Source organism: Octopus sinensis, linkage group LG2 (assembly GCF_006345805.1).
Source record: "Octopus sinensis linkage group LG2, ASM634580v1, whole genome shotgun sequence".
In the NCBI taxonomy this organism is placed as follows: Eukaryota; Metazoa; Mollusca; class Cephalopoda; order Octopoda; family Octopodidae; genus Octopus; species Octopus sinensis.
The window spans coordinates 109,176,595-109,202,650 of NC_042998.1; the positions used below are offsets into that span (position 1 = coordinate 109,176,595).

Genomic DNA, 26,056 nt, shown 5'->3' on the forward strand with positions numbered 1-26,056 from the left:
TAAGCGTCTTTTGTGCTCACGATTCAGCTAGTTCTCCACTTTAATAATAATAATAACAATGATAATAATAATAATAATAATAATATAATAATAATAATAATAATAATAATAATAATAATAATAATAATAATAACAACAACAATAATAATAGCAATAATAATAATTATTATTATTATTATTATTATTATTATTATTATTATTATTATTATTATTATTATTATTATTATTATTATTATTATTTTATGTTTAACTTTTGCTTTGTATTTGTACAAGTTGACTCCAAGTCTCAGCCAGAGGCGTCAAGAGACAACAGGTTAGAAGTTCATGTTGGTGTTATGCCTAAGGTGTCATATATTTGGTCTTGCACGTAGTATTGTTCTAGAGAACGTTGAAGAAAACATAAGAAAATTATGAGTTTGTTTTAAAATTTGCATTTACATAGACAGTATTTTACGTAGGATATGGGTAGGTCCCATGACCACTATCTTTTGAATTTCTTCCATTTTGGAGTTTCCTGGTACCTGAGCTAAGTAGCAATCAGCTCCTTTTGCTATCATTTTTTAATTATTATTATTATTATTATTATTATTATTATTATTATTATTATTATTATTATTATCATCATCATTATTATTATTATTATTATTATTATTATTATTATTATTATTATTATTATTATTATTATTATTGGCCACAACCTGGAGGGTCGACCTTTGGAATGAGCAAGTGCTCTACTGTGCTGTATCTGTAATAGAGTGGATGAAACCACTACAAGTTGTAGTGACATGATCAGTTAGCGAAAGTGCTACATTGAAAACTGTACGAAAAGTGGGGGCTATATAGGGAGAATTCACCAAAAAAAAAATCACAAGACGAAGACAGGTGGTGTAGACAACAAACAGATGTGTTAGTTTAACGCTCGGGAAGTGAAAAAGTATTTAAGGTTTCGAGCCTACGCTCTTCCACAGAAAGGAACACAGAAAGAAACAAGGAGAGAAAATAAAGAATGTGTAGTGGCTAGCGGGTATACAATAAAACAATAGAGAGAAGCATACATAGTATAGAACAATAAGTGGAGGCGCAATTGCCCAGTGGTTAGGGCAGTGGACTCACGGTCATAGGATCGCGGTTTCGATTCCCAGACCGGGCGTTGTGAGTGTTTATTGAGCGAAAACACCTAAAAGCTCCACGAGGCTCCGGCAGGGGATGGTGGTGATCCCTGCTGTACTCTTTCACCACAACTTTCTCCCACTCTTACTTCCTGTTTCTGTTGTACCTGTATTTCAAGGGGCCGGCCTTGTCACTCTCTGTGTCACGCTGAATATCCCCGAGAACTACGTTAAGGGTGCACTTGTCTGTGGAGTGCTCAGCCACTTACACGTTAATTTCACGAGCAGGCTGTTCCGTTAATTCGGATCAACCGGAACCCTCATCGTCGTAACCAAACGGAGTGCTTCCATCCCATAGAACAATAAAAAGAAAGAAGGGGGAAAAGATGATAGTGATATCGTCCTCCTGATACAGGCGTGCCGCTAAGAATAATCGAGGATCTCCACCATGCAAGATTCCTCTAAACACCAAGGGTAAGTACCCTCTTCGATTCCTGTTCTCTAGAAATCTACAGTTAGGTCTATACTCAGAGTGGTATCATCTGCTCTTATCATTTTCGTAACTTTCACCTACCTTTCAATAAATTCACTCGAGGACAGAACCTCGGTCTCTACTCTCACATACTTTTTCAATTGAAGCTTGAAAATTTCGATAAGGGCTCTACAAAACAGGACTGTCTCTGTCCACTAGCCTTTCAACCTCGTCCACAAGACGACCCCTTTCACCTCAGCCACCAGGCAAAGAAAAACTGCACTACCTGTCTGAATAAAGGAACGTGGTGGGGTAGTCACCTTTATGGAATCGGCCAACAGACAGATCTGTTCCACAGGCAACAGCAGCTGTTCGGCATAACTCCACAAATGAGCAATGCCCGGGCACTGTACGAGTGCGTGCAGAATGGCTTCCTCGCTCTGCGCGCACATCGGACACATCCTTCCTCAGCAGGCTACCTCACTCTTACTAACAGCAGTAGGAATTCTCCCATACTGCTGCCAGTTACAGTAGACGTCTATCAAGAGGCCATCATTCCATCGCCCATTTGCTAACCAACTCCAGTACTAAACTCCAATTTCGTTAACTTGTTAACAAAAAGCCAAGATTAAATTTGTTAATCCCCTTCCAGGCACATCTGTACTTCACCTGCCAAAAGGTATCTATCATCATTCACTTATCATCTGTCTTGTCAGAGATATAATGATAATCTCTCTTATCTGTATTCTGTGTATCTGAAAGTCATATTCCTACAACAGACTCTTAATATCGTTCTTCTTTTCTATTAGTTTTCACTGGTGCAAAAATATAACACTTTGCACCAATCGCATTTCTACATTTCCTCCTTTCATATATTGCGTGCGTGTATGTGTGTGCGTAATTCTTTAGTATTTAAATCTCTGAGATGAGTTGATGATAAGATAGTAATTTTTGGATTATGAAATTTCAAAGTGTATTTTTATGATATATTTACGCTATATTGGAGTGATCACCGATCGCCACCAGATATTTTATTCTTAAATGTGTATACATTGTTCCAAACTAGATTCGATCTCATACGCCTGCATCCATCACAGTTCACGTGACAGAACAGGAATACTCTTTGTTGATCCATTTCTGTGAGCTATGATTTTTAAAAATAACTAACAGTATCGCCCGGCGTTGCTCGGGTTTGTTTCGACCCTTTAGAATTGGAATTTTTGAAAAGTAAAAATTTTGCATTGTGTAGTTTGTTATTCTCTTTAAATGAACATTTTTCTAGTTGAAATACACCGAAAAATGGCGACACAGCAGTAAAAAAATCGTAAAAAATAGGAATTTTCATAGAAAAAAAGCACCTTTTTGGTGTAAATAATTTTTAGTGTTAACATGGTTCGATTTGAATTTGTTCTTCTACGGAAGGAAGAGCAAGCCTTCTTCTATCATACTTTAAATTTTGGTCAACTTGCGCCGCAGGGTCTCGGAGGAGATAGTGTTAGTTGAAGGCTACCAAACCTGCCATACACAGACAACTTCAGCTTTATAGAGAGATTTAGACGAGAAAGGAGAGACACGATAACTGCAGGCTCTCCCATAGCGGTGTGATTTAAGTTGTCAATGCAGTTGAAATGTCTTCTGGAAAACATAACGTTAGGGGAACCAGGGGTCTAATTCAAATGCTTATAACAGGGTGAACTGTACAAAATAAACTCAAGGATCAGACAGTAGTATTAAAGAGGACACTAAGTTAAGCCTAAAACCAAAGGGATGGTAATATTTACGACACTGTGAATTCTGCTAAAGACACCAATGAACCAGGTGATTTGGTCTCAGATATTTGGTTCAGGAAAGGAGAATATAATCCATTTCAGCGAAGATATAATCCATTCCATGCAACAAATCTGATGCCTCAAACAGTTTCATATGCTCACGTACACAAATTCCAAGTGTAAGAAAGAAATTTCTTCCAAATTTTTTGTAATGCGTGATCAAATAATTACTCCCAATAAATTCTTCTTGTTTACTAGAAGTAATTTTTAATTATCATTGATAGTTCCTTCAAATATTTAACCTCAAGTAGTTCTTACAACAAATCAACCAATGTTTGTGTAGTGAGAAGCTTTATAGAAGTTTTGATAAAGCTGAACAAAAGCAAAGTAAGGTCACTAACTGCATTAGGCAGAGATAACGGACAATCTGGTCAAAGACACCAAGACAGGTGAGATAAATAGTCAATGCCTAGTTTGAAAAGCTGTAGGTTTTGAATTTTAAGATACCTCCAAATGCCTCAACCTTACATGCACACACTTCTGTGAAGACGCTATCTTTAAGATAGTGTGTTTTACATTGATTTGATATCGTTGTATCATATATTCCTACAGTATATCTGCGCAAGTATACATGTGGCATGTATGTAGGAAGAACGCTGGCAAGACATGCAACATGAACGTCAACAGTGGCAAAGTAAAACAAAAGCTATAAGATGAAATGCAACTATGTTAAAAGAACGTACATATATAAAGTATTGAAAAAGTACTGCCTAAATACTTCTAAGTTTATATGCACACGCACACAAGCACACACACACACACACACACACAAACATACACTCACACTTCGATGTATTTTAATACAGTTAGTATTCGTTACTAAGCACACTACCATCGTAAATACCGTTATCCTATCTCGTTTATGTGTAGTGAAAATTAATCCAATCTTATTCACATTACTGTCAAACTTTTGATACAAACCGAACGAAAGAAGTGTATTGTTTGTTTATATATAAGATTCAGTTATATAATCAAATATTGCTGCATACAAAATCAAAGTGAAGTGAAGCAAGCTCATATGTAGATATTTAATAACAATATAGACTTATGTTGAAACGAAAAATACTGTAAATATAGTTACCTTTGTTAATGCAATGGAAGCATGTAACAGTTGAAAATGTAAAAGCAAAAACTTATAAGATGAAATATTGCAACGCAGTTTTTAACAGAATAGGCATTTAATGTTAAAAAAACAACGATGAATAAATGAAAAATATTAACTGAAAAAATGAAACACAAGCTGGAATGATAAGAGTGAATCCTACTACCGAAAATATTTCAACACAAAATGTTGTCAACAGCTGAAACAGGCTTAAAATAAAACATTATTAGCATTAAAGAAACAGGAAGAAAACACACTATTAATGATAATAGATATGTAAAAAAAAAATCAATAGAAATTTTTGAATGGTTTATATCATACAGAAATAGCAAATAATAGTATAGAGATATTCAAACAGGCAAGGTTTGCCAAGTAGAAATTCAAATAAAAGGTTACTTCTGTTCGTACATACACATAAACTGTAGCCTGGTCATGAACACTTCTTTCCAGCTGGGGACTGTATAAAAGAGATTAGTGCATATCATTGCATATGTGTTTCCGGAAGTATACAATAAACATGTATTTCTAAAACATTATATCTAAGATTAAACTCTTATTAAAACGATCATGCTGGACTTGGTTGATAGAGCAGCCAAATCTTCCTCAAATTACATCCTACTGCTTTATGTATGTATATATATATATATATATATATATATATATATATATAACGGGAAGCTTTATGAAAATAAACAAAAGACGGAGGCAGGTGGAATACAAACAAACAATTGTATTAGTATGGCGCTCAGGAATATAAATAAAACAAGTCTTTTACGTTTCGAGCCTACGCTCTTCAACAGAAAGATACACAGAAAAGAAACACGGAGAGAAAAAAATGCGTGCAGAAGCTAGCGAATCAACATGGCGATATATATATATATATATATATATATATATATATATATATATATATATATGTATATATATATATCTTTTGACTATAGTGGGACATCTCTACATTGTAATGGCTCTGTTAGAAATAGCAGCTAAATCTCCCTCAAATCACTCCACACTAAAAAAAAATTTAATCTCGGATGTATAAAAGCTTAATGGATGCTAGAGCTGGCAGAAATTATCGCCAAATCCCCTTCAAATTACACCATACTTTCTAAAAATAGCAACCAGACCTTGTCCTGGAGCTGATAGAACACAACTCAAACATACATTCCGAATGAAGTCTTTTTTGCAATCACTATATAAATAATGATTAATCTATGTATAATTCAACTGCTATTTCTAACTTATGTGTGTGTGTAAGTTTGTATGTGTGAGTGTGTGCCTGTGTGTGTATGTGTGTGAGTGTGTGTGCGCGTGCGCGTTTTACCGTATTTATTTTATGCATATATTTCATTACTATAATCAAATGTCAAAGTTTTAAAACGAACATGAATACTTTTGATGTATGCAAGACCTGATAGGTATAGCAGCCAAAGTACCGTCTACTGTTTTATGTATGTATATGCTTATTGACCATAGTGGGACGTTTCTAGATGCCCCTGTTTAGGAGTAACGTAAGTCTCCTTCCAATCACTCCCTCCAAAACAAAAATATTTAATTCATGATGTATAAAAGCGGTAACGAATGCTAGAGCTGTTAGAAACAGCAACCAAAGATTTGTATATTGTGGTATCTGTGAGAAATAGTAACCAGATATAGTTCTGAGGACGGATCTTTTCGCTTTAACCGGCAGATTTTTTTAATAATTTCTTTGTAACTAAACACTTTTAAACTACGTATACTGGTAGAATATGTTTATAAAACATCTTTTTCGCTTGGCTTTCTTGAGAAAATTCTGTAGTTTGTAAGCTATTTGTTCTTTAATTTCTTGCATTTCGGCAATTTCAACCAATCAATGACGTCTATTGAGGTGAATTCAATATCTCCGGATCGTTGTCAACAACAATAACTTGCGGTGTCTATAAATTTCTCGGTAATACGCAGAAGCATTTGTTATGGTAGTAGAAACTTTTACATTTTGTTCTAAATTTGAATCTTGTGCTTAAAAAATTTCAGCTTACCATACAAAAGTGAACGGGAAAATTCGGGGTCTCGTAAGGCGAGTCCTCGTAAAGTCAGGCATTGCTTTGTGTGTGTGTATGTGTGCAATATTTTATCTAAGTATACTATATATATGTATGTATATTTTATCTTAGTATATTACTAGCGCGCAAACACACACATACATACATACACACATAATACATACACACACACACATACATACATACATACATACATACCAACATTTGGGCTGCTTGATTAGACGCTTGATGAGATCCAACCCATTGATGCGAAAAACCGAAAAATACTTGCAAGCACGCAATTTCCACATAAACAGTGATGTAGACAACCTCTGCCTAAAACGAAAACAAGGCGGAAGAGGCTTAACATCAATCTAAAATGCCTTTGAATGTTGCATCATATCCCTTCATCAACATCTTTTAACCAGCAAGTGTCGAAGTGCATCCCTTGACCAAGTTTGCATGCATGAGGCTGATAATATCATAAGACTTGGAAAGCAGCTCCTTGTGCAGTACTTTTTGTTTGATAATCTAGAATACATGCCCAAAGAAGTCGCAACGTATCATCAGATGAAAGGATGAGCTTATATCAGCAGAAGAATATGCATGGATATGTTACTAGAAAGCTCCGTGATGATAGTAAAATCGACCATCAAAGCAGTTTATCATGGATCAATAGCCGGATTACTACCTCCCACTTTGAAGGGTATGCGTTTGCAATCCAGGAACAGGAAATATCAACCAAGCACCTGATGCACAAAAGGGATAGAGATTCAGATAAAGCTGAGAAGTGTGACAACCGATGCAGACTTTGTGAAGTTCACACTGAAGATATCACCCTCATCATAAGCAGTGGTCCGAAAATGTTATCACGGTATTTACCAATGAAACATGACGTTGTAGCTAGGACACTCTGTTATGAAATCCGTCGGAAGGATAATCCCAAGGACAAAGAAATATAACCCACAATATGGTAGAAGCCAAGCCACTCATAAATAATAAGGAATACTGGTGACATGTACCAGTGAAGACCTCAATAAAATGTAAGCACAACAGACCTGATATCATGATTTGGGATTGAGAAGAGAAACTGTGCATATATGTGGAAATTAGCTGCCCAGCGGTTGCTAACATAAGGCTGAAGATCAGTGAAAAAGAGAACACCTATGCTGAACTATTGAGAAATCTGAAGTTACCCTATCCTGATTACAAGTTCAGGTTTATAGCTGTAATTATTGGGGTCCTGGGATATGTAACACACTGCCTAAATACCAATCTTGAGAAATTGGGCTTCTCAAAACCAGAAAGGAAAAAGATAATTCGAAGACTACACCTCCAATCCATCACTGGAACTGTAAAAATCTGTAGTAAAACTTTCCAGAAGTTTATCATTTAAATATATATGAGCATGTCTAGATATGCAACTATATGCATGAGAATACATACATAAAACATACAAATCTCCACATACATGCATACATATATACATACATGCATACATGCATGCATACATACATACATACATACATACATACATACATACATACATACATACATACATACACACATACATACATACATACATACATACATATGTACAATACACACGTGGGAAATTTTGACTGGGTATGTTGATGCTGTCACCTACAGTTGCTTTCGAAGAGAGGGCGTGAGAAAGAGTTTACTTACAAATAGTTGAGAGGATAAGAATTCCTTTTAAGGGGAGAGAACCGCCTCAGGGTTTATAGATTTTTTTTTATTATTATGATGTGTTTTTTTCTTACGAGTGACAGAGCACATGAAATAATATTTCTATATAATCCTTTTCTGTTTTTTTTTTTACTAGTAGTTGTAGATAGCATTCAATATGCATTTAATGTGATAGCACGAACTTAAAAGATTTATCCAAAGGAAAAAAACGTTATTTAGCTATTATTTTTAGCACACATCAATGACAAAAAGAAACGAGTAAACAAGTAGTTTTAAGCATTCGATATGTATTTATTGCAAATGCGATGAACAAGACGTTACAAGCGATAAACACATTACAATTTTCCCCCATAAATGGTTCCAATACAGTTTTAATAGAAAGATTTGGAAGAATTAGATGAAAGTTCTCCAGTAATTTTCTTTCGTGTAAATAAATGCTTATGTTAATTAAAAATATTTATCCCAAAAGCATTATTTAGCTGTTATTTTTAGCACACCTCACAACCATCTTCATGACAAAAAAATTCGAGTGCACAAAAAGTTTTAAGCATTCAATACGTATTTAATGCGTTTAACAACATGCTACAAATTAAATAATTTTTTAAAAAACAAACATTTTGTTGACCAGTTCAAAAACTGACTCATATACTGTTCACTTTCCAGGCATTTGTACATTACTGCATATGCTTTATACGCACTTTTGACAAGTTGTGGTGCACCTGAGCACTGTATACAATAATTTCATTATTATTATTAAATTCACGTGCTCAATTGTCAACAGATAGGTAAAACAAGTGGTTTCGATATATTTGTCAAAAGATGCTTTCTCTCAGGCAAAATAATTCTCATTTTCCGCTTGTTACTATGGAAACGGACATGAATGTGTGGCTTACGATTGGCTAAAATTACCAAAATTTTCAAACTTTGATTGCTAATAACTATTTATTTATTGATTTATAGCAAAAATGATTTTCACGTCATTCCTTAGTCAATAAAAGTGTATCATTACACCGAATAAGAAATCACCGAATAAGAAATCAATTCGAACAAAATTGATGCTGGCAGCCAAACCGACTAGCCAAACCGACTAGGTCCTGCCAACTAGGAAATTAGTTGGTCTATGTTCATTTAAAATCTTTAGGAATTCTACACGACCAATTTTCTCTTCTTTTTTTCTTCTTACTCTCTTAACAGTGGAGAAAAGAAGTGAAGAGATAGAGGCAAGGAAATGAATGCCTCATAGTCGTTTAAAATTGAAATTAACATTATAGATAAGCATAATCGATATTTTCTATTCTTTTTTTTTTTTTTACTTTTAACTGTGGAGGAGAGGCGAAGAGGAAAAAATCTCTTACGTGTTAGATTTTCATTCTGGGAGTTTTAGAAGGATCTTGAGTTATTCTCTTCTTTTTTTTTGTCATTATTCGCCTTGTTTGATAGTTCTTAATGTAGACACGTTTACCATTTTCTCTCTACAAACTACATGCAAGCCCTTGTGTGTGTGTGTGTGTGTGTGTGTGTGTGTGTGTGTGTGTGTGTGTGTGTGTGTGTGTGTGTGTGTGTTTGCGGATCTCTGGTCGTATTTCCATGTTGTTTATCACGTCGAGATGACTTAATCTCAATTTCCATTATATTTCATTTCGCCATGGCACATTACCGTCAGTTTTGTGTGTAGCATTTAGAATTCGGCCAGTGTTTAATATTTTATCTAAATATACTTTGACATACAGCACGTTACATTTGTGTGTGTGTTACTGTCTTTTTTTACATGCATTTATTTCATTACGATAATTAAATGTCAATTAAAATCTGATTAAAGCAAACTGTAATTTATTTTGTATGCTAGACCTGATAGATATAGTAGCAGCGCTGGATTAAGCCATTAAACAAAATAAGGTTGTGCTTAGGGCATCCAGGGAAGTGGGGGATGGAGGAGGGGGCACCTCAGAAATGGTAAATGTCTTACGGCACAAAAGGAAATCATTTTAAATTTACCAAGATATTTTCGAAGCGTTTTGTATTATCGGAAATATAATTTCGGTATGTTCATGGTGTCATAGTGAGGATCTGATCAAAGATTTTGAAATTAAAACAAACTGTAGGAAACTTTTCAAACATAAATAAAATGGAACTGTGCAAAAAAATAAATATTATTTTCTATCTTACTATTAATTTTGTTCTATTTTCAAAAATAACAATTTATCTTATGGCTTATTATTGTTTATGTTTAGAATTACATATAAAAGGGGCACCAAAACCCGGTCCTATATAGCAGCCATATCTTCTTTAAATTACAGCCTAGTGGTACATGCATGTATACACTTATTGATCATAGTTGGATGTTTTTACCATGTCAATAGGCCTGTTAGAAGTAGCAGCTAAATTTCTCTTAAAATGATGTATAAAGGTTAATGTATGCTAGGGCTGATAGAAATAGTTGGCGAATCCCTCTCAAATTACACTGTACTTATCTATTTATGCATGAGCCGATGCAGGCAGACCTCTACGGGCAGGAATTCATCTTAGAACGTAAATTGTGTTAAATAAATTCCATAAGGCACCTTGTTCCTCACAATTAAAAAGAAGAACAGGATATCATTGGGCTACAGTTTGTCAAACTAACCTCTGGGTATTTCTGGTACACCTATCGATTTCAGAGTGACTATACGTTCTACCAGGATTTGAACTCAAAACACAGAGATAAGCAGGGTCAACGGATGGTTGGAAATAAAGGGAGACAGGAAGGAAGGAGGGAGGGAATGAAGGAAGGGACATGGTAGGTGAAAGAAAGAGACGGGAGGAAAGTGAGGGACAGCTGCTTTGAAACCTGCAGTTTTCCACCTTGATTATACACAGAACCGCAAAAGAAACGCGAGACGCGTGTGACTGGTAAAATGTGTTTTAATTTCATTATGTCAAAGATAAGATTTGATAAATCTGATAAAGTCAGTTTCTTGGATACTTTGACTACAGTCTATGGGCTGTTGTCATTTGTTCTGGTAGAGGGCGGATCCAGCACATCGAGATTGTAGGACGTGATATGTTCAATACTATGTATGCCCTCCCTGGGTGTTCAAAATGGGCATGCACAGTCGGTACATGGAGTTCATGAGGCGGTTCACATAAGCCATTGGCAACAGTGCCCACACCCTGAGGAAAACTGCCTCCAGTTCCACACGAGTTGTCAGCCTTAGGACCACCTGGTTTAGTCGTCTCTGGATTTCATCCCACAGGTGTTCTATTGGGTTCAAATCCAGGCTGAGAGCCGGCCACGGCATGGTTCTGATGTTGTGTTGACGCGGGAAGTCCATGGTGACCCTGGCCGTATGGGAGGGAGCATTGTCTTTCTGGAACACGTGGATATGGTGTCGCGCGAAGAAGGGCACGATGTGAGGTCTTAGGATCTGGTCAACGTAGCGCTGAACTGTGATGCCATTCCCTCTGCCTGCACCAACATTTTGTAACACACGGGGCCCAATTCTCTGATTCAGGCCTATAACACCCCAAACCATGATGCGTCTCTCTCTCTGTGACACATGTGTCTCTGTAGCGTCTACCCCTCCTACGCCACACTCTCACTCTGCCACTCGAGGTGGAAACACACCACCACCTCTCATCAGAGAAAACTATTGACTTCCATTGTTGATGCTGCCAATGTACGGTGGCAGGCGATGAGGACAGGCCCTCGAGTAGGATGACGGTAACGCAGGTTGTTGGCAGCCAGTCGACGTCGTACCGTGTCGTCACTGGTGGATCGCTGTCCACTGCCAGTGATCTTGCGGGCTGTCACGCTGGCCGGTCTGAAGCAATCACGGAGGTGTTGCAGGTGGATGAAGCGGTCCTGCCTGGGGCGTGGTCACTCGGAGGCATCCTCTGCAGGTACGGTCTGCAGTGCTGTTGGTGTTGTTGTATCGTTGTTGCAGGCGATAGATGGTGCTGACATGGACATTGTAAGCTTTCCCAACAACCAGGGCTTGCTGGATATGTCATGTGGATATGTCAGTAAATGTCTAAAGTGACAATCTGGAAAATCTAAGATTTTTAGAAATAGAACAAGACTAGCTAACATGCACTTTACAGCTACAATCTGTAAGTGGAACAATAAAAATATGCAAGACTTACATAAAGTTCAAAATGTAACCATTATCACCGTTGTTATTCACATTCCAGCAATAAAGCTTTTGTTTCTTTGTCAAGAAGCAGCTCCCTTCAAGGAAGAATTCTAAAATATGAACATACATGAAGAATTCTAATATATGCACTGCACATACATGCCTCTATGTACATGAATACTTATAAAAAAACATGCATGCAAGTTCATACTCACACACGTGTACACACTTACACATACACATAGAATACATGCATGCCGAAATGCATATATATATATATATATATATATATATACAGACAAAAAACAAACAAACAAACAAAGCACTTTCAAAATGTTTCAGAAACTTAATGTTTTTTACATCTTATAAAGAAAAATGTTTCTTTATGTTCTTTTGCTTTTGCTTTAAATTGAATGGTTTTTCCAGACAGGTTAATATGAACAAGCTTTCTTGGATTACTTCTTGCAAATATAAAGATAGGATATAGTAGAATGTATATGATATTTGGTATCCTATCTGTCTCTCGAGACTTTACAGATTCTGGATCTAAAGACATTATTAAGATATCAACTATTCTTTTATTCCTATGGCATTGTTGCATTGAGCAAAATACATTTGTGTATTTTCAGCATTTCCATATTTACATTTTTTGTTAGTGCCCAGAGGATAAAGTAGTGTTTAGAAATGCTTCTAACAAGAGTTATTTATAATGGGATTACTATCTTTACTATAAAGTTATATGAATGTTCTCCTCTCATTTCTTGCTTTGATAGTTTTTTTTATGGTTTTCTTCATTTTTGATATGTAAGTGATTAGAGATGTATATTACCAGATCTTATTGCAATTCTTTTTGTTCAATATGATTACCTGCTAAGTCTTTATAATTATCAATACTTTGGGGCTTAGCAAAGATTACTGTCATACATTTTCTTCTGAATTTCAATATATTCCATTTGATCACATGATTATAAAGAACACAATTTTCAAATATATAGCATTTGTATTGCTGCTCTATCTTTTTTATATTCTAAGCTATAACTTTCTTTAAAAATTATGCATCCATCATCACTTCAGATTTTCAGTTTTTAATTTCTCTTTGTTAAGGACCAACTCACTTTATTAATTTCATCAGCACATATTAAAAGGGAAATTTGGGATTTATCCTATTTCTTTTGATTTAGAACATTATAAACTTGTTTGCATTTGGTGTCCATGATGATGAAGAAACAATATTGTTACCAAAAGATATTATTTACCATTTGCAATTTGAATTCATTAAGTTTCACACTAACTGCTAACAAAAAGAGCAAATCAGTGTTCATACTGGGAGAAAATATTTGCCTTTAGAGATCAGTCATTTAAATCCACAAGAAACACAAATGTTATAGTCCTGACTATCATTAAATAGGTGTTAGTAGGCATAAGAGAATAAAGTGAGATATTATTTCATCCTTTTCATTTTTTCCATCATTTCCATTCCCAAAATACTCTCTTGAAATTTTGCTGTTTGGTCAGACTTACCACAATACTCTGCAAGTATTTACTATTGATTCTAATCAACTAGAGGTGGCTGAGGCTAGTTGAGGCTGGCTGAAGCTGCTAAGGGTGACTAAGATTGGTTGACATAGCTGAAATAACTAAGATATCTGAGCAGCCATTTACCACTACTACTACTACTATGAAAAAATTCAAAAATATATTTAAATTGATATGATTTTAATAATCGGAAGAATAATAGCAATTCTTGATTTAAAAAATAAACATCTTATAACTCATTGTTTTTGCTATCCAGTTATTTTTACTTTTTAATTTCAAAATAAATTAAGACAAATTGAATGGCAAAAAAAGAAGAAGCAACAAAGAATTTCTCGAAACACTAAATCTAAACACAAGCAAAAATATAAAAATAATAAGAGTCAGATCTTCTTTGAAAAATTTTCAATTCTATTTAGTAAAATGAGTAAAAGAATACGTGTAGAGTCCATAAAAATAGATCTTTGAAAAATACATCTTTTTTACTTTTGTTGCTATTATCTTTTAAATGGTAAACTGTGAATAAATGACTGCTGGCTCTTTATAATGAAAACAAATAATCTGAATTTTTGTCACATACATATTGATTTTTTTTAATACATTTTAATGTGAAATAATAGACAGATTTCACTTGTGAAAAAACATTTGTACTGCAGTTTCATTTGAATTGAGAACAAGCTTATAAACTATTGACAAAACCAAACTAAATCTGCTATAACAACTAGCTTATCAATGTTAAATTCAAACTGTTTTTCCACCAAATAAAATATGGATTGATGCAAACTTTTTAATCTAGTATAAATTACTTCATTTAAAACAGAAACTGATTTTTTTGTCTAAATGAAAATATTTTTTATGCCTTTAAATACTTTTTTCAAACACGCATGCATATATCATCATCCATCCATCCATCCACACACACACACGGACTTGTTTGTTAACTATAAATCAGTTGTAAATGTGGTAAGACTTATAAGCTCACTATTAATTGAGCAGCTTTCTCCAGTCTAGTGCCTGTACAAGTCCATATATGTACAAGAATCTATCAGTAGCAGCAATATTTTACATAACTTTTTCTATGCTTTTATGGCTTGTTTGGGTTGTTGCAGTCTGAGTCAGCTCGAATACACTGTAATAGAAAATACCAGCTTACTTCGGTATTGTGTATATCTTGCAGTATAGTTTAGGTGTTTTATTATTCCACACATATTAGAGAAGTTGTGCTATACAGAATCACTGCATTGCTTCTAACTCAAAGTTATTGTTCCTTTAGATGGACGGACTGTGACTGAACATGCAGACAGCACATCTTGTTCACATGCTCATGTATTCTGTTTTTGGCATGGTTTCTATAACTGGATATCTGTTGTACCATCAACCATTTTACATACTGTACTAGGTGCATTTTAACAAGTCACCAGCACAAGAAAGGTTGACCTATGCAAGGACATCTAAGTATTATCCTCATTCTACCATGTACCTCTCCTTATTTGGAGCTACTACCCTCCCAGATAATTGCAAACAGGCCTGTAGATGTGATTGTGAATATATTCATCATCATCATCATTCCTCCATCCATCCATCTATCTATTTTCCATGGGGCATGTCAGAAGGCTACATCAAGATCTACTGTTTAATTTGTTATAGTTTACTGCTGGATGCCCTTCCTAATTCCAACAATTCTGCAGAGTGTACTGGGTGTTTTTTATGTGGTTTCAGCATCAGTGAAGTCACCAAGTAACTTGCAGGACAAAACCCCTCAAATGGGAGAGGGAATTGTATCGAGGGACAGAAAAGTGTCTTGCATTAGAATAGAAACATAGCTACTTAAAATTGGGAGAGAGAGAATAGAGAAGGATGGTGAAGATGTGACTGGAAGGGGTGACAGCATAATATTGTGGGTGAGGGGGAAGTTCATAGGGATTTTACTTAGCTGAGTGGGTCTTCTCAAGCACAGAAAATCATCAATTGTCTAGGTCCTTGGTTATCACCTTTGAAGATCATTTCTCTCCACTTCATTCCATGTCTTCCTGGGTTCCAGTGTTTCAAGTAAAGTTTGCTTTGGTATTCATCAATATGATGACTATGTAACGACTCTAAATATACTCATGAAAATACAGCTAATGAACCCTTTAGGGAAACTACATTTTAATAATGAGGTTGCCATTCTCATTGTTGAGTAGTAGTTCTACAAAAGCAACTTAATCCTGCAGAAGAAGCATGGGCAGAAGTATTTCTTTTCCTATACTTTAATGATCAGATAAAATAGAAGTCTACCTCATCACATATAGTGGATATATATGCAAAAATGGAATTGGAATCAAAGCATCAGCAAAGTGCATTCTGTTGTAAATTTTTTGAGCCCTATAACATATCCTATAACACGCTCCACAAAGTTGATTTTCATCTGTTCAGGATGGACAGTGTCAAGTACCTTAATGTTAACAGTCTAAGCTGGTCTGCAGAGATCATTAGAACTGCCCACTTCTGCTCTGATTAATTCATTAAACAAAGAGAAAAGAAAAATCCAAGAATGAAAAATGTGTCAAAATTGTCTATTTACCAAGTATCTACTATCTGACCCTTCAAACACAAACACATACACACAAACACACACACACAAATTTGGTAGATCGCACAATAAAAAAAATAGAACTCAATTCATAAGTACATGTATTTTTTCAATTTTAATCAATTGAAAATTACAGAAGAGGCTCAATGCTGTTTCACTCATGGTACTTTGATAAGCACCATGCATAAAATTGAAGCCATCAAGTCACTTGCTTAACATTTTTCCAATTACAAACAAAAATTATGTATACACACATGCATGTGCACACACACACACACACACACACACACACACACACACACACACACATTATTTCATTATAAATCCCTTTTCAATGAGCTGATATTTGAGCTGAACATCAGTATTGATTTGATGTCTAGCCATTAATTCTAAACAGAACATAAGAATCAATAGAATGTCTAGTCATGAAGGGGTTTATTCTTTGGAATTTAGTTAATCAATTAAGTGTTTGGTTTGTTTTGAGACTGCTTTTTAAAATAGTCTTTCTTCTGGTTTTACAGCAAATAATTTTAGATTTAAGCAAAAAGATAGAATAACAGTTTTCAAAGTAAATAAGTGACACAGATGCAGACCACTTTAATCATCATCATCGCCATCATCAATGAACATTCATTTTTCCATATTTGAATTAGTCAGGTGGAATTTGTTGAAACAGAATGGGTCAGTTCTTATTCAGATTTATTGCCCTATAGAAGGGCTGAAAGATTACATTTCACTCATGCATTCCATTTTTAGCCAGTTTTCTATAGTTCCACGCTCATTCTAACAACAACAATTTTAAGGAGTGTATTGGGTGAATTTTAATGTGGCACAAACACTAGTGATGGTGTCCTATTTCCAGTAAAAATAAAGAATCCTACAATCCTATGTTGTCTCTTTCATAGCTCCAGCATTAAAGAAGTTATATTGTCCCTTCCAAAACTAGAGGGTCTACTCTACATATTTTCATTCATTGAAAGCAAGTCAGATCAAGAGAGTGTTTTGAAGAATACGATGACCAAGAGGGTAGTTGAAAAGAATGTATAAGTATGCATGCAATGTGAGGAAACAAAGTTAAAAGATTGAGAGGGTGATAGAGAAGTGGGTAAGAGAAGTTGAACAGGAATAGCTGTATATTTTGCTGTTGGTAAAGAGATTGAATAGGGAAACAAATATGATTGACATGATGGGATAGCATTAAATATAGATGAAGTAAGAGGGCTCTTTCATTGTTTACCTTGCATCTTGAGGGTCCTACTTCCAGGATTTCATTCCATTTATCGATCAGCTCATTGGTAATGTGTAACGCAAGAGATATGGGTGTCATGTTTGGGGTTTCCGGAGGGAGAAGAAAGTTTCACATGAATGTTTATATGTTCTCATCATCTTCCCCATAATCCTCATCATTATTCATATCATATTATTTTATCATTTTAATATTTGATATTCAATAATGGTGTATATCAGATGTCTCTCTCATATTATTTACACAATCTTATACACATTGCCATCTGGCCAATATTTTTATTGATATGCCTTTCCTGGACATCCCTGTTATATCAATCTTGTCCAGTCACAGCTTCTCTCTACTTCAGAGCTATCCTTCACTGTCATAGCTACATATTACTGTCACATTTACCTTCTACTATCACATCTGCCCACTACTCTTCCAACAACCATCTATTCTTACAGTTACTCTGTTATATTGCAAGTGGCATCTATTATCACCACATGCCACTCTTTCACCCAATACTCATTGTCCATTCTTATTCCATGACCAGTGCTATAATCTCTCCTATGTAGTGAAAATATAAAGAATGTTTTTCTTACAGGAAAACTGTGTGCAAATACCACCACTTAGGTGGGTAAGGTATGCCTATATGAGTTATCTATTTAGAGTTAGTCAGCAACGAAAGAAGGCTGTTCAAATGATTAGCTAAGTCTCATTCACAAACACTATATCCACTGAGCTACAGTTATGCTAACTCTCCTTCCTGCCTATTTTATTGCCGCAGCAATAAGCTATACTCTTCCTATTTGGCTGGTTGCATGCAATCTTGACCAAAGCACACTCAATGCGTTCATTTCTATTCTTTGGGCTAGTCATTCTGCATCATACCCATCAGGTCAGGCCATGCCATGCACTAATAACCTTCCCAATCCTTCCTTCCTTCCTGCTGTCTCAACCATCTTTGATCTCTTCTTAGGCAATTATTTTTGCTTATAGACATTGACTTTCAAAAAATAAACAGCCATATCAATCTCAGCAGTTTCAGACAACCTGAAAAGGTCACTAGCATTTTCTCTCTCTCTTGATTAAACCATAACAAAGAAGGGAACTTCATCACTGAAATTAAAATTTTGACCATAGGTACAACACACTACTGTAATGTGTTGATAATGTGCTCTGTCTATGATCAGATTACATAAATTTGAGTGGTCAAATCCACCATGTTCGCTAAAGACACACACACATATGAGTGTGCTTGTGTATAAATTTAAGTATGTATAGATGTATATGTGTGCATATATGAATATAAATAAATGCTTATGTGTGTAAGCATGTGTTCATGTGCACATATGTGCATCTGTGTAGAAATACGGTTGTGTGTAGTTGTGTGTAGTTGTGTGTATATGCATGAGTATATGTATGCACACATATGTGTATGTATGCGAGTATAGTATTCTAAAGAACTGATTCTACATAAAAGTTATCAAGAGACAATGGATTCAATCTAATTAGTGCAATTTAACCCTTGATTAATGCCATAACAAAAGGTTTAATACTTCTATTGTCATATTGTTCATTGAGGCATGATGGAATGGATGAGAAAGGATTTACAATTGTTCTGAAAATTACATCAGTAAACTCTAACTGAAAATAGACTGCAAAATTATTGATTTTGCAACGAATATTTATAATGTTTCCGTAATAGACTTCCATTTTTTCAAAAAACTTTACAAATAGACTGTAAAAAGTATTGTGATTTGAAATATTATGCATCTACATTAACTATATGATATATATATATAAAACACATACCATCATCAGCTTCATCATCATCATTTAACACCCATAATCTGTGTTTGCATGAGTTGGACAGGAGCTGGTGAGGCTAGGAGCTACACCAGGTTCCCTAGTCTGTTTTGGCTAGGTTTCTAAAGCTAGCTGCTCTTCCTAATGCCAGCTACTTTACAGAGTGTACCAGGTACATTTTACGCAGTACCAGTACTAGTACTTTTTATGTGACACCAGTTCTTTTTACATGGCACCACCACCAGTGCTTTTTATGTGACACCAGCACCAGTAGCCTTCATGGGCTCGAGCATTACCAGGGCGGTTTTAGGATATCGATTCTATTCTTCTGTGATGGGCAGGTCATCTTGAGTACTGCAATGCACCACATATCTCAGTCCTTTGTCATCTTCTTTATGAAGAAGCCCAGTGTTTTGAGATCAGCTTTCAGTACTTCATCCTATGTCTTCCTGGGTCTCCCTATTCCACATTTTGCATCCACTTTAAGTTATCAACACTACTTTATGCAATTGTCCTCATCCATACACATTAACATAACCAAATTAGCATAGTCTTATCTCTAGCACACTGCATCTCATTCTTCTCATGCCTAACTTTTCCCTCAATGCACTGATGCTCTGTTGCATATGTTCACTGATATTGCACATCCAGTAGAGCATGCCAGCTTTGTCTCTCTCTAGTCTTCACATGCCCTCTGCATTCCGAGCCCACATCTTACTATCATGTAGCATTGCAATCCATACATCATACATCATACAGTCTTCCTTTCACTCAGAGAGAGAGAGAGAGACATCTTTGGTTGTCAACAGAAGTAAATGTTCTCTGAACGTTCTCCATCCTATTCGTATTCTAGCAGTTGCACTATTGGCACATCCTCCTACACTGCAAATTAGGTTATCTAGGAACCAGAAATTATCTAATACTTCCAGAGCACCTCTGGGACATTTGAAGAAATCAGTTTTTCCATGCATCAGTACATGGTTCCTGTACATCTTCCACACACAAACACTACTCTCTCTGTTAACCCTCCTACTATTTCACTGCATCCCTTGTGGGGCCAAAGCTTGCATTGTGTACAGTAAACAGAATGTTTTCTTACACCTTTCTAACTCATTGAGCATGGCCATTTATCTGAAGTGGGTTGGGCCCTGTCTTTGTTAAGTTAACTTTAAGACTTTTCATTCCAGGTTTTGTTTGAACTTCTTTTCTAGTTCTATAACAGAATCTGCTATGAGAGCAAGATCAACAGCATATAGTAGTTCCCATGGGCTTCCAGTCTTAAATTCTTCTGTTATTGCCTGGAAAAATGATGATGAATAGGAGGGATTGAGGGCAGACCCTTGGTGAATACCTAACTGTACACTAAATTTGTCACTGTACTCATTGCTAACTCTTACCTTACTAATAGCACTTCTGTACATGGCCTGTACTGCTTTCACAAACCATTTATCTATTGCTAGCTTCCTCAGAGTCCACCATATCACAGTGCAAGGTACTCTGTCAAAAGGTTTCTTCAGGTTAACAAATACAATGGGTTATTCTCAGCTAAATATATATATATATATATATATATATATATATATATAGAGAGAGAGAGAGAGAGAGAGAGAGAATTGTATAGGGTACAATTATATATCTCTATATATGTATTTTACCTAAAAGGTTTTATTTTTATATACTGGCCACTGATAGAATTCATTAATTTTAATGATTTTATCCTCTAATTATGTTTATATATTTGTGTGTGTGTGTGTGTGTGCGCACACGCATGCGTAGTTATTCAAATATAGAGCTAACACAGATTATGAAACAGCTGCTAACTAGTAGAATAAACATCTATTCTCTCACACCACATCTCTCTCATCTGGTCATTTTATATATATGCAGGGATAAATGTAAGGACAAGCAAGCTAGTCAAGTCAGTGTATAAAAATTGTTAGATGCATTTAATACAAAGCATGTACATAGGTATACATATAAAAGAAGTCTGACTTACACAGAATGGAAATGATATCAGGAATTAAGTGGGTTTGAGTAGGCGTTTTACAAGTTCAACAACTATTTCTGGGGGCTTTGTGGTCCAAAATAATGCTTGTAACTTGATTCCATCATCAGATACCAGCATCCTCAATCTTCAGGGAAGAATTTTACATTTGAAGTGTTGACAGAATGGAGATTAAAGATGGAATGATTTTGTGGAAAACTAAGTGTATTAGAAAGAAGTGTTGGGGGTGCTTATATAACATGACTCTGCCAGCTCATTGCCATCAGTATTGATAATATTGATGAGAAAAAGAACAAATAAATAAAGCCTAGGCTGATAATACAATAATCTGGAGTATAGGGGCATGATATAGTTAGGTGAAGGAACCAAAGTTACTGGCAATAATTAGCACATTTGCAAATAGAATTTACTCTATTATCATATATGTCTCAGACTAGTGATTCCGTCTGTTCCATGATGAGTCAAACATACAGTGTTGATGAACTGAAAGACAGCAAAATATAGATATCCACCATTCCTGTTCATCTAAGACAAGTTGTCTCACCTGGTCTGAGATATTCAGTGGTTTTTAACACTTGGTCAAGAAGGGACATTTCCCAACATGTTGTCCCACAGTGAATGGGCATATAAACAAAACATACTCTCTATATGAGATATCAATAATGTTTACATTATTAGAGTTGCTTTTAATTCAAAATTAAATTTTGTTTCACTTGTGCTATTCTGTAGTATATCAAGAGATAGACTTTATACTACTTACATATATGTCTAAAACCAGTTGTTCAGTTTAACCCATAAGTTGAATGTATGGCACTGATCAACTAAATCACAGGAAAATATCAATATCCATTGTTCTTATTCATGTGGAGCAAAAACTGTCTTGCCTAGTCTGAGATATTCAGTGCTTTTTAACACTTGGCATCATAAAGGGATATTTCCCAGGTAGCTATCCTACAGTTAATGAGTATATAAACAAAGCATATACATTATGTATGTGACATAGATAATGTATATATATATATATATAGAGAGAGAGAGAGGGGGGGCAGACCCAGGGTGGGGCCTGAGGGGCACGTGTCCCTGCCCCTCAAGAAAAGAAGTGCATTCTTCTAAATAATGTTATTATGCCCTTTTCCCTTAGAATTGTATTCCCTTCTGACCTTGTGCCTTGCCCCTTCAAAAATTCCTGGGTCTGCACCTTATAAATATATACATATACACACACATGCATACACACATACATGGACACACCCACATGCACATTGTGCTTCCAGAATCTCAGTGCCACTGAGGTGGGTGAATTTCTTGAGAATCATATACTGCCAATCATCCTGGTCCTTTGTCATCTCCTTTGTGTTGTTCAAGGTTCACCACTTCATGCTATGTCTTTCTGGATCTCCTTCTGCAAACTCAATCCACATTAAGTAAATAGTACTACTTTACACAGCTGTCCTCATATATATTGTATTACATGTCCATATCAGCACAGTTTTCTTTTTTGTGCACTATATCTGATTCCTCTTGTACCCAGTTTTTCTCTCCAACACATTTGTACTTTGTCATTTAGGCACACTTACATTGCACATCCAGCAGATTGTGCTAATTTCATTTTCCTCCCATCTTCTCAAGTCTTCTACATTCAAGGCCTGTCTCACTACAGCATCTTAGTTCTAACACATACACCATGCAATGTGCCATTCAATCTGATGAGATGTGTGTGTGTGTGTTTATGACATTTTTTTCATTGCTAGAACACTTGGTCATAGATTAACAGAATTATCTAAACAGAAAAATGCGATTATTACTTTTATAAGCTTTACTTCTAAATCAGAAAAATTCTTGTTAAATAATTTTACTGAACAAATTCTCTTGTTTTTATATATGTTATTTTAATATTAAGGTGCTTAATTCACCTTACTTCATATGTCAATTTATTCATTGTATTTTATTGTTTTCTTTCTTCTTTTTATCCAGGTGTCATCACAAATGATTTTGCAGATGAAATCATATTAGATCCAAAACTCATAGCCAAACATTATATAAGAACATGGTTTTTCTTGGACCTCATAAGCTCAATTCCAATGGACTATATCTTTCTCATGTGGGACACTGAGGCTAACTTCAATCAATTGTTCCATGCAGGTACGCGAATGGATGTATCCCAATACTGGCAAGGTGATCATTCTCGTTTTTTTAATTAATATTTCATTCCAAATTTCACTATAAAAAGTCATATGACTTCCTCATTTCACTTAATCAAATTTTTTTATTCTTCTTTATATGTATTGTTTTTTTAACACTCACATGGCCATCGTCAACACCACCATCATTATTATAATCCTCTTTGTTGTCAGAAACCACATCATTAGCATTATCAATATCAGCATCAGTATTATAATCATTAACATCACCATTATCATCTTCACTAACATCATCATCATTATTACATTCATCTTTCATCATTGTTGGCTTTAATCATCATTAGCATTAGCAAGATCATTATCATTATCATCATCATTACCATCATCTTCACCATTATCACTATCATTGAAATCATAAAATTGCTAACTTTGATCTATTTTTCATTAGTATTACATGACTGAACATTAATTATCATCATTTCTGACCTTTAAAATATTAACAACATCAAAAAATAAACAAAACTGAGACAACATTAGTAAAAAAAAAACAACTGCTAAAATAACAACAACAACAACAACCATAATAATATTATTAATATTATGTTTATCATCATCATCATCATCCTAGTAATCATCTTCTTAATTACCCTTGTCACTTATTTGATTCTCATGAACTGTTATTTCTGCAATTATTGACACACTCATTGTTATTTACCATTATTCATCACCATCATCACCACCATCACAGTCATCATCAACAGCATCACCATCATCCTAATTTCCATCATTATTACCAACATCACCATTATCACCACCACTACCATGATGATAGTGATAATCATCATCATATTCATGATCACCATCATCATCATTACCATCATGATCATAGTCATTATCATCATCATTATCATTACAGTTACCATCAGTAATAAGAATCCCACCAAAGTTGTCTCTAATAACAAAAGACAAAATTACTATACATATAACAGAAATATTATTGCATTTCAACCTTCTGTCTCTCACTGCCAAACAAGATCAGCATGTAACAAAAACCCTAATTATTGTTTCAAATGCTAAGTCTCAATCTCTTCCAGTGAACACACATCCTCAGCATAACAAAGACTGCATCACATAAACTGATCATCACTTCTGAACCAAAAAATCCTCCCATTACTATTAACTCATTACAAAGCTAGGATGAGACCTACAATGAAGGCTCTTACAACTAGAATAGTGCTGCTGATACAGACACAGACATCTTAAACTGCATCTAAAAATTGAGCCACTCATGTGATTGGCATGAAGTCAGTCAAAAACACACATCATTCTCTAGCCTGCCTCATACTGTTCTCTCACTTTGTCTTTTCTGCTGCTACTACAATTAGTTCTGTTCTTCTGAAGGGGCTGACCTAGGTATTAGCACCACTCAAGCGCTTCCAGCCCTCATTTCTACCACTCTCATCACACATTTTGTGCCCATGCCAGCTTCATACTCATACTAACCACAGCAGCTAGTCTTTTCAATCTATAATGCCTGGACTCAGAAATTCCCTTCATGCACAAGTTTTTCGAACAACTATCAGTTTGTAATTATTCAAGCAGAACATTAATCACATAAATCTCATTAGCCTGGGAGGGCCTTCTTAAAGAGCAAAGCAATAGTAAAGATTAAAATAAAGCATTATATTCTACATTAACATCATCATCTGAATATTTTGCAAAATCATTCACATCTCAATCCTGTTATCCTTCACCTTCTCATTTCCATCAACAGCAGTAATATCTTCATCATCATCATCATCGTCGTCATTATTGTTGTCTTCTTTGCTACATTGCTGTTGTTGATATTATCGTCATTATCATTGTTGTTGTAGTCTCCAGCCTTGCTCTCATCACCACTACTATTATTACTCTTGCTGCTAGCATTGTTATTTAGTTTATTATACTAATTAATACACTAATTGCAATCTCACAATCATTAGAATCACATCGCATACTAGCCACAATAATTGTTAAAAATACAAACATGCCATCCAGGTATATAAGATCACAGCTATCAATTTGTCAAACTCCCATGTATTTTTTTATTCTTATACTATCATATTTTCTCTCCAACAAATACATTTTTCAAATATTATATATTTTTCTTGGGCAATTAGCTTTGGAGTTTTCCTCTTGATCTTGTAAGGAGTCTGTTTAACAAATTTTAAGGATTCTAATTGATATGCATTGACTTAAATAACATATTAATGATGTCTAAGAATTAACAAGCAAGCACATCATTATTGTAGAGTTATGATTGGTATTTAGATTAGTTGGTGTACCACTACACTGCCATCATCACTACTACTGCCAATAAAAGAGAACCCATCCATATTTTGGCTTCAACTTCTTAGTGGAACAGATTCTCATT

At 35.1% G+C, this 26,056-nt stretch overlaps 1 protein-coding gene across 12 annotated transcripts in view; it reads left to right on the forward strand.

Annotated features, from left to right (window-relative positions):
* The window catches only part of LOC115222488, a 961,211-nt gene that overhangs the window by 688,087 nt on the left and 247,068 nt on the right, over positions 1-26,056 (forward strand). For 9 of the 12 annotated variants that reach the window (XM_036498862.1, XM_036498853.1, XM_036498859.1 and 6 more), the window contains exon 4: positions 23,477-23,677. In XM_036498862.1, coding sequence (XP_036354755.1) covers positions 23,477-23,677 — 201 coding nt within the window. The remainder of the gene's footprint in view (positions 1-23,476; positions 23,678-26,056) is intronic. The other 3 variants (XM_029792728.2, XM_036498872.1, XM_029792770.2) reach the window with 1 other exon arrangement.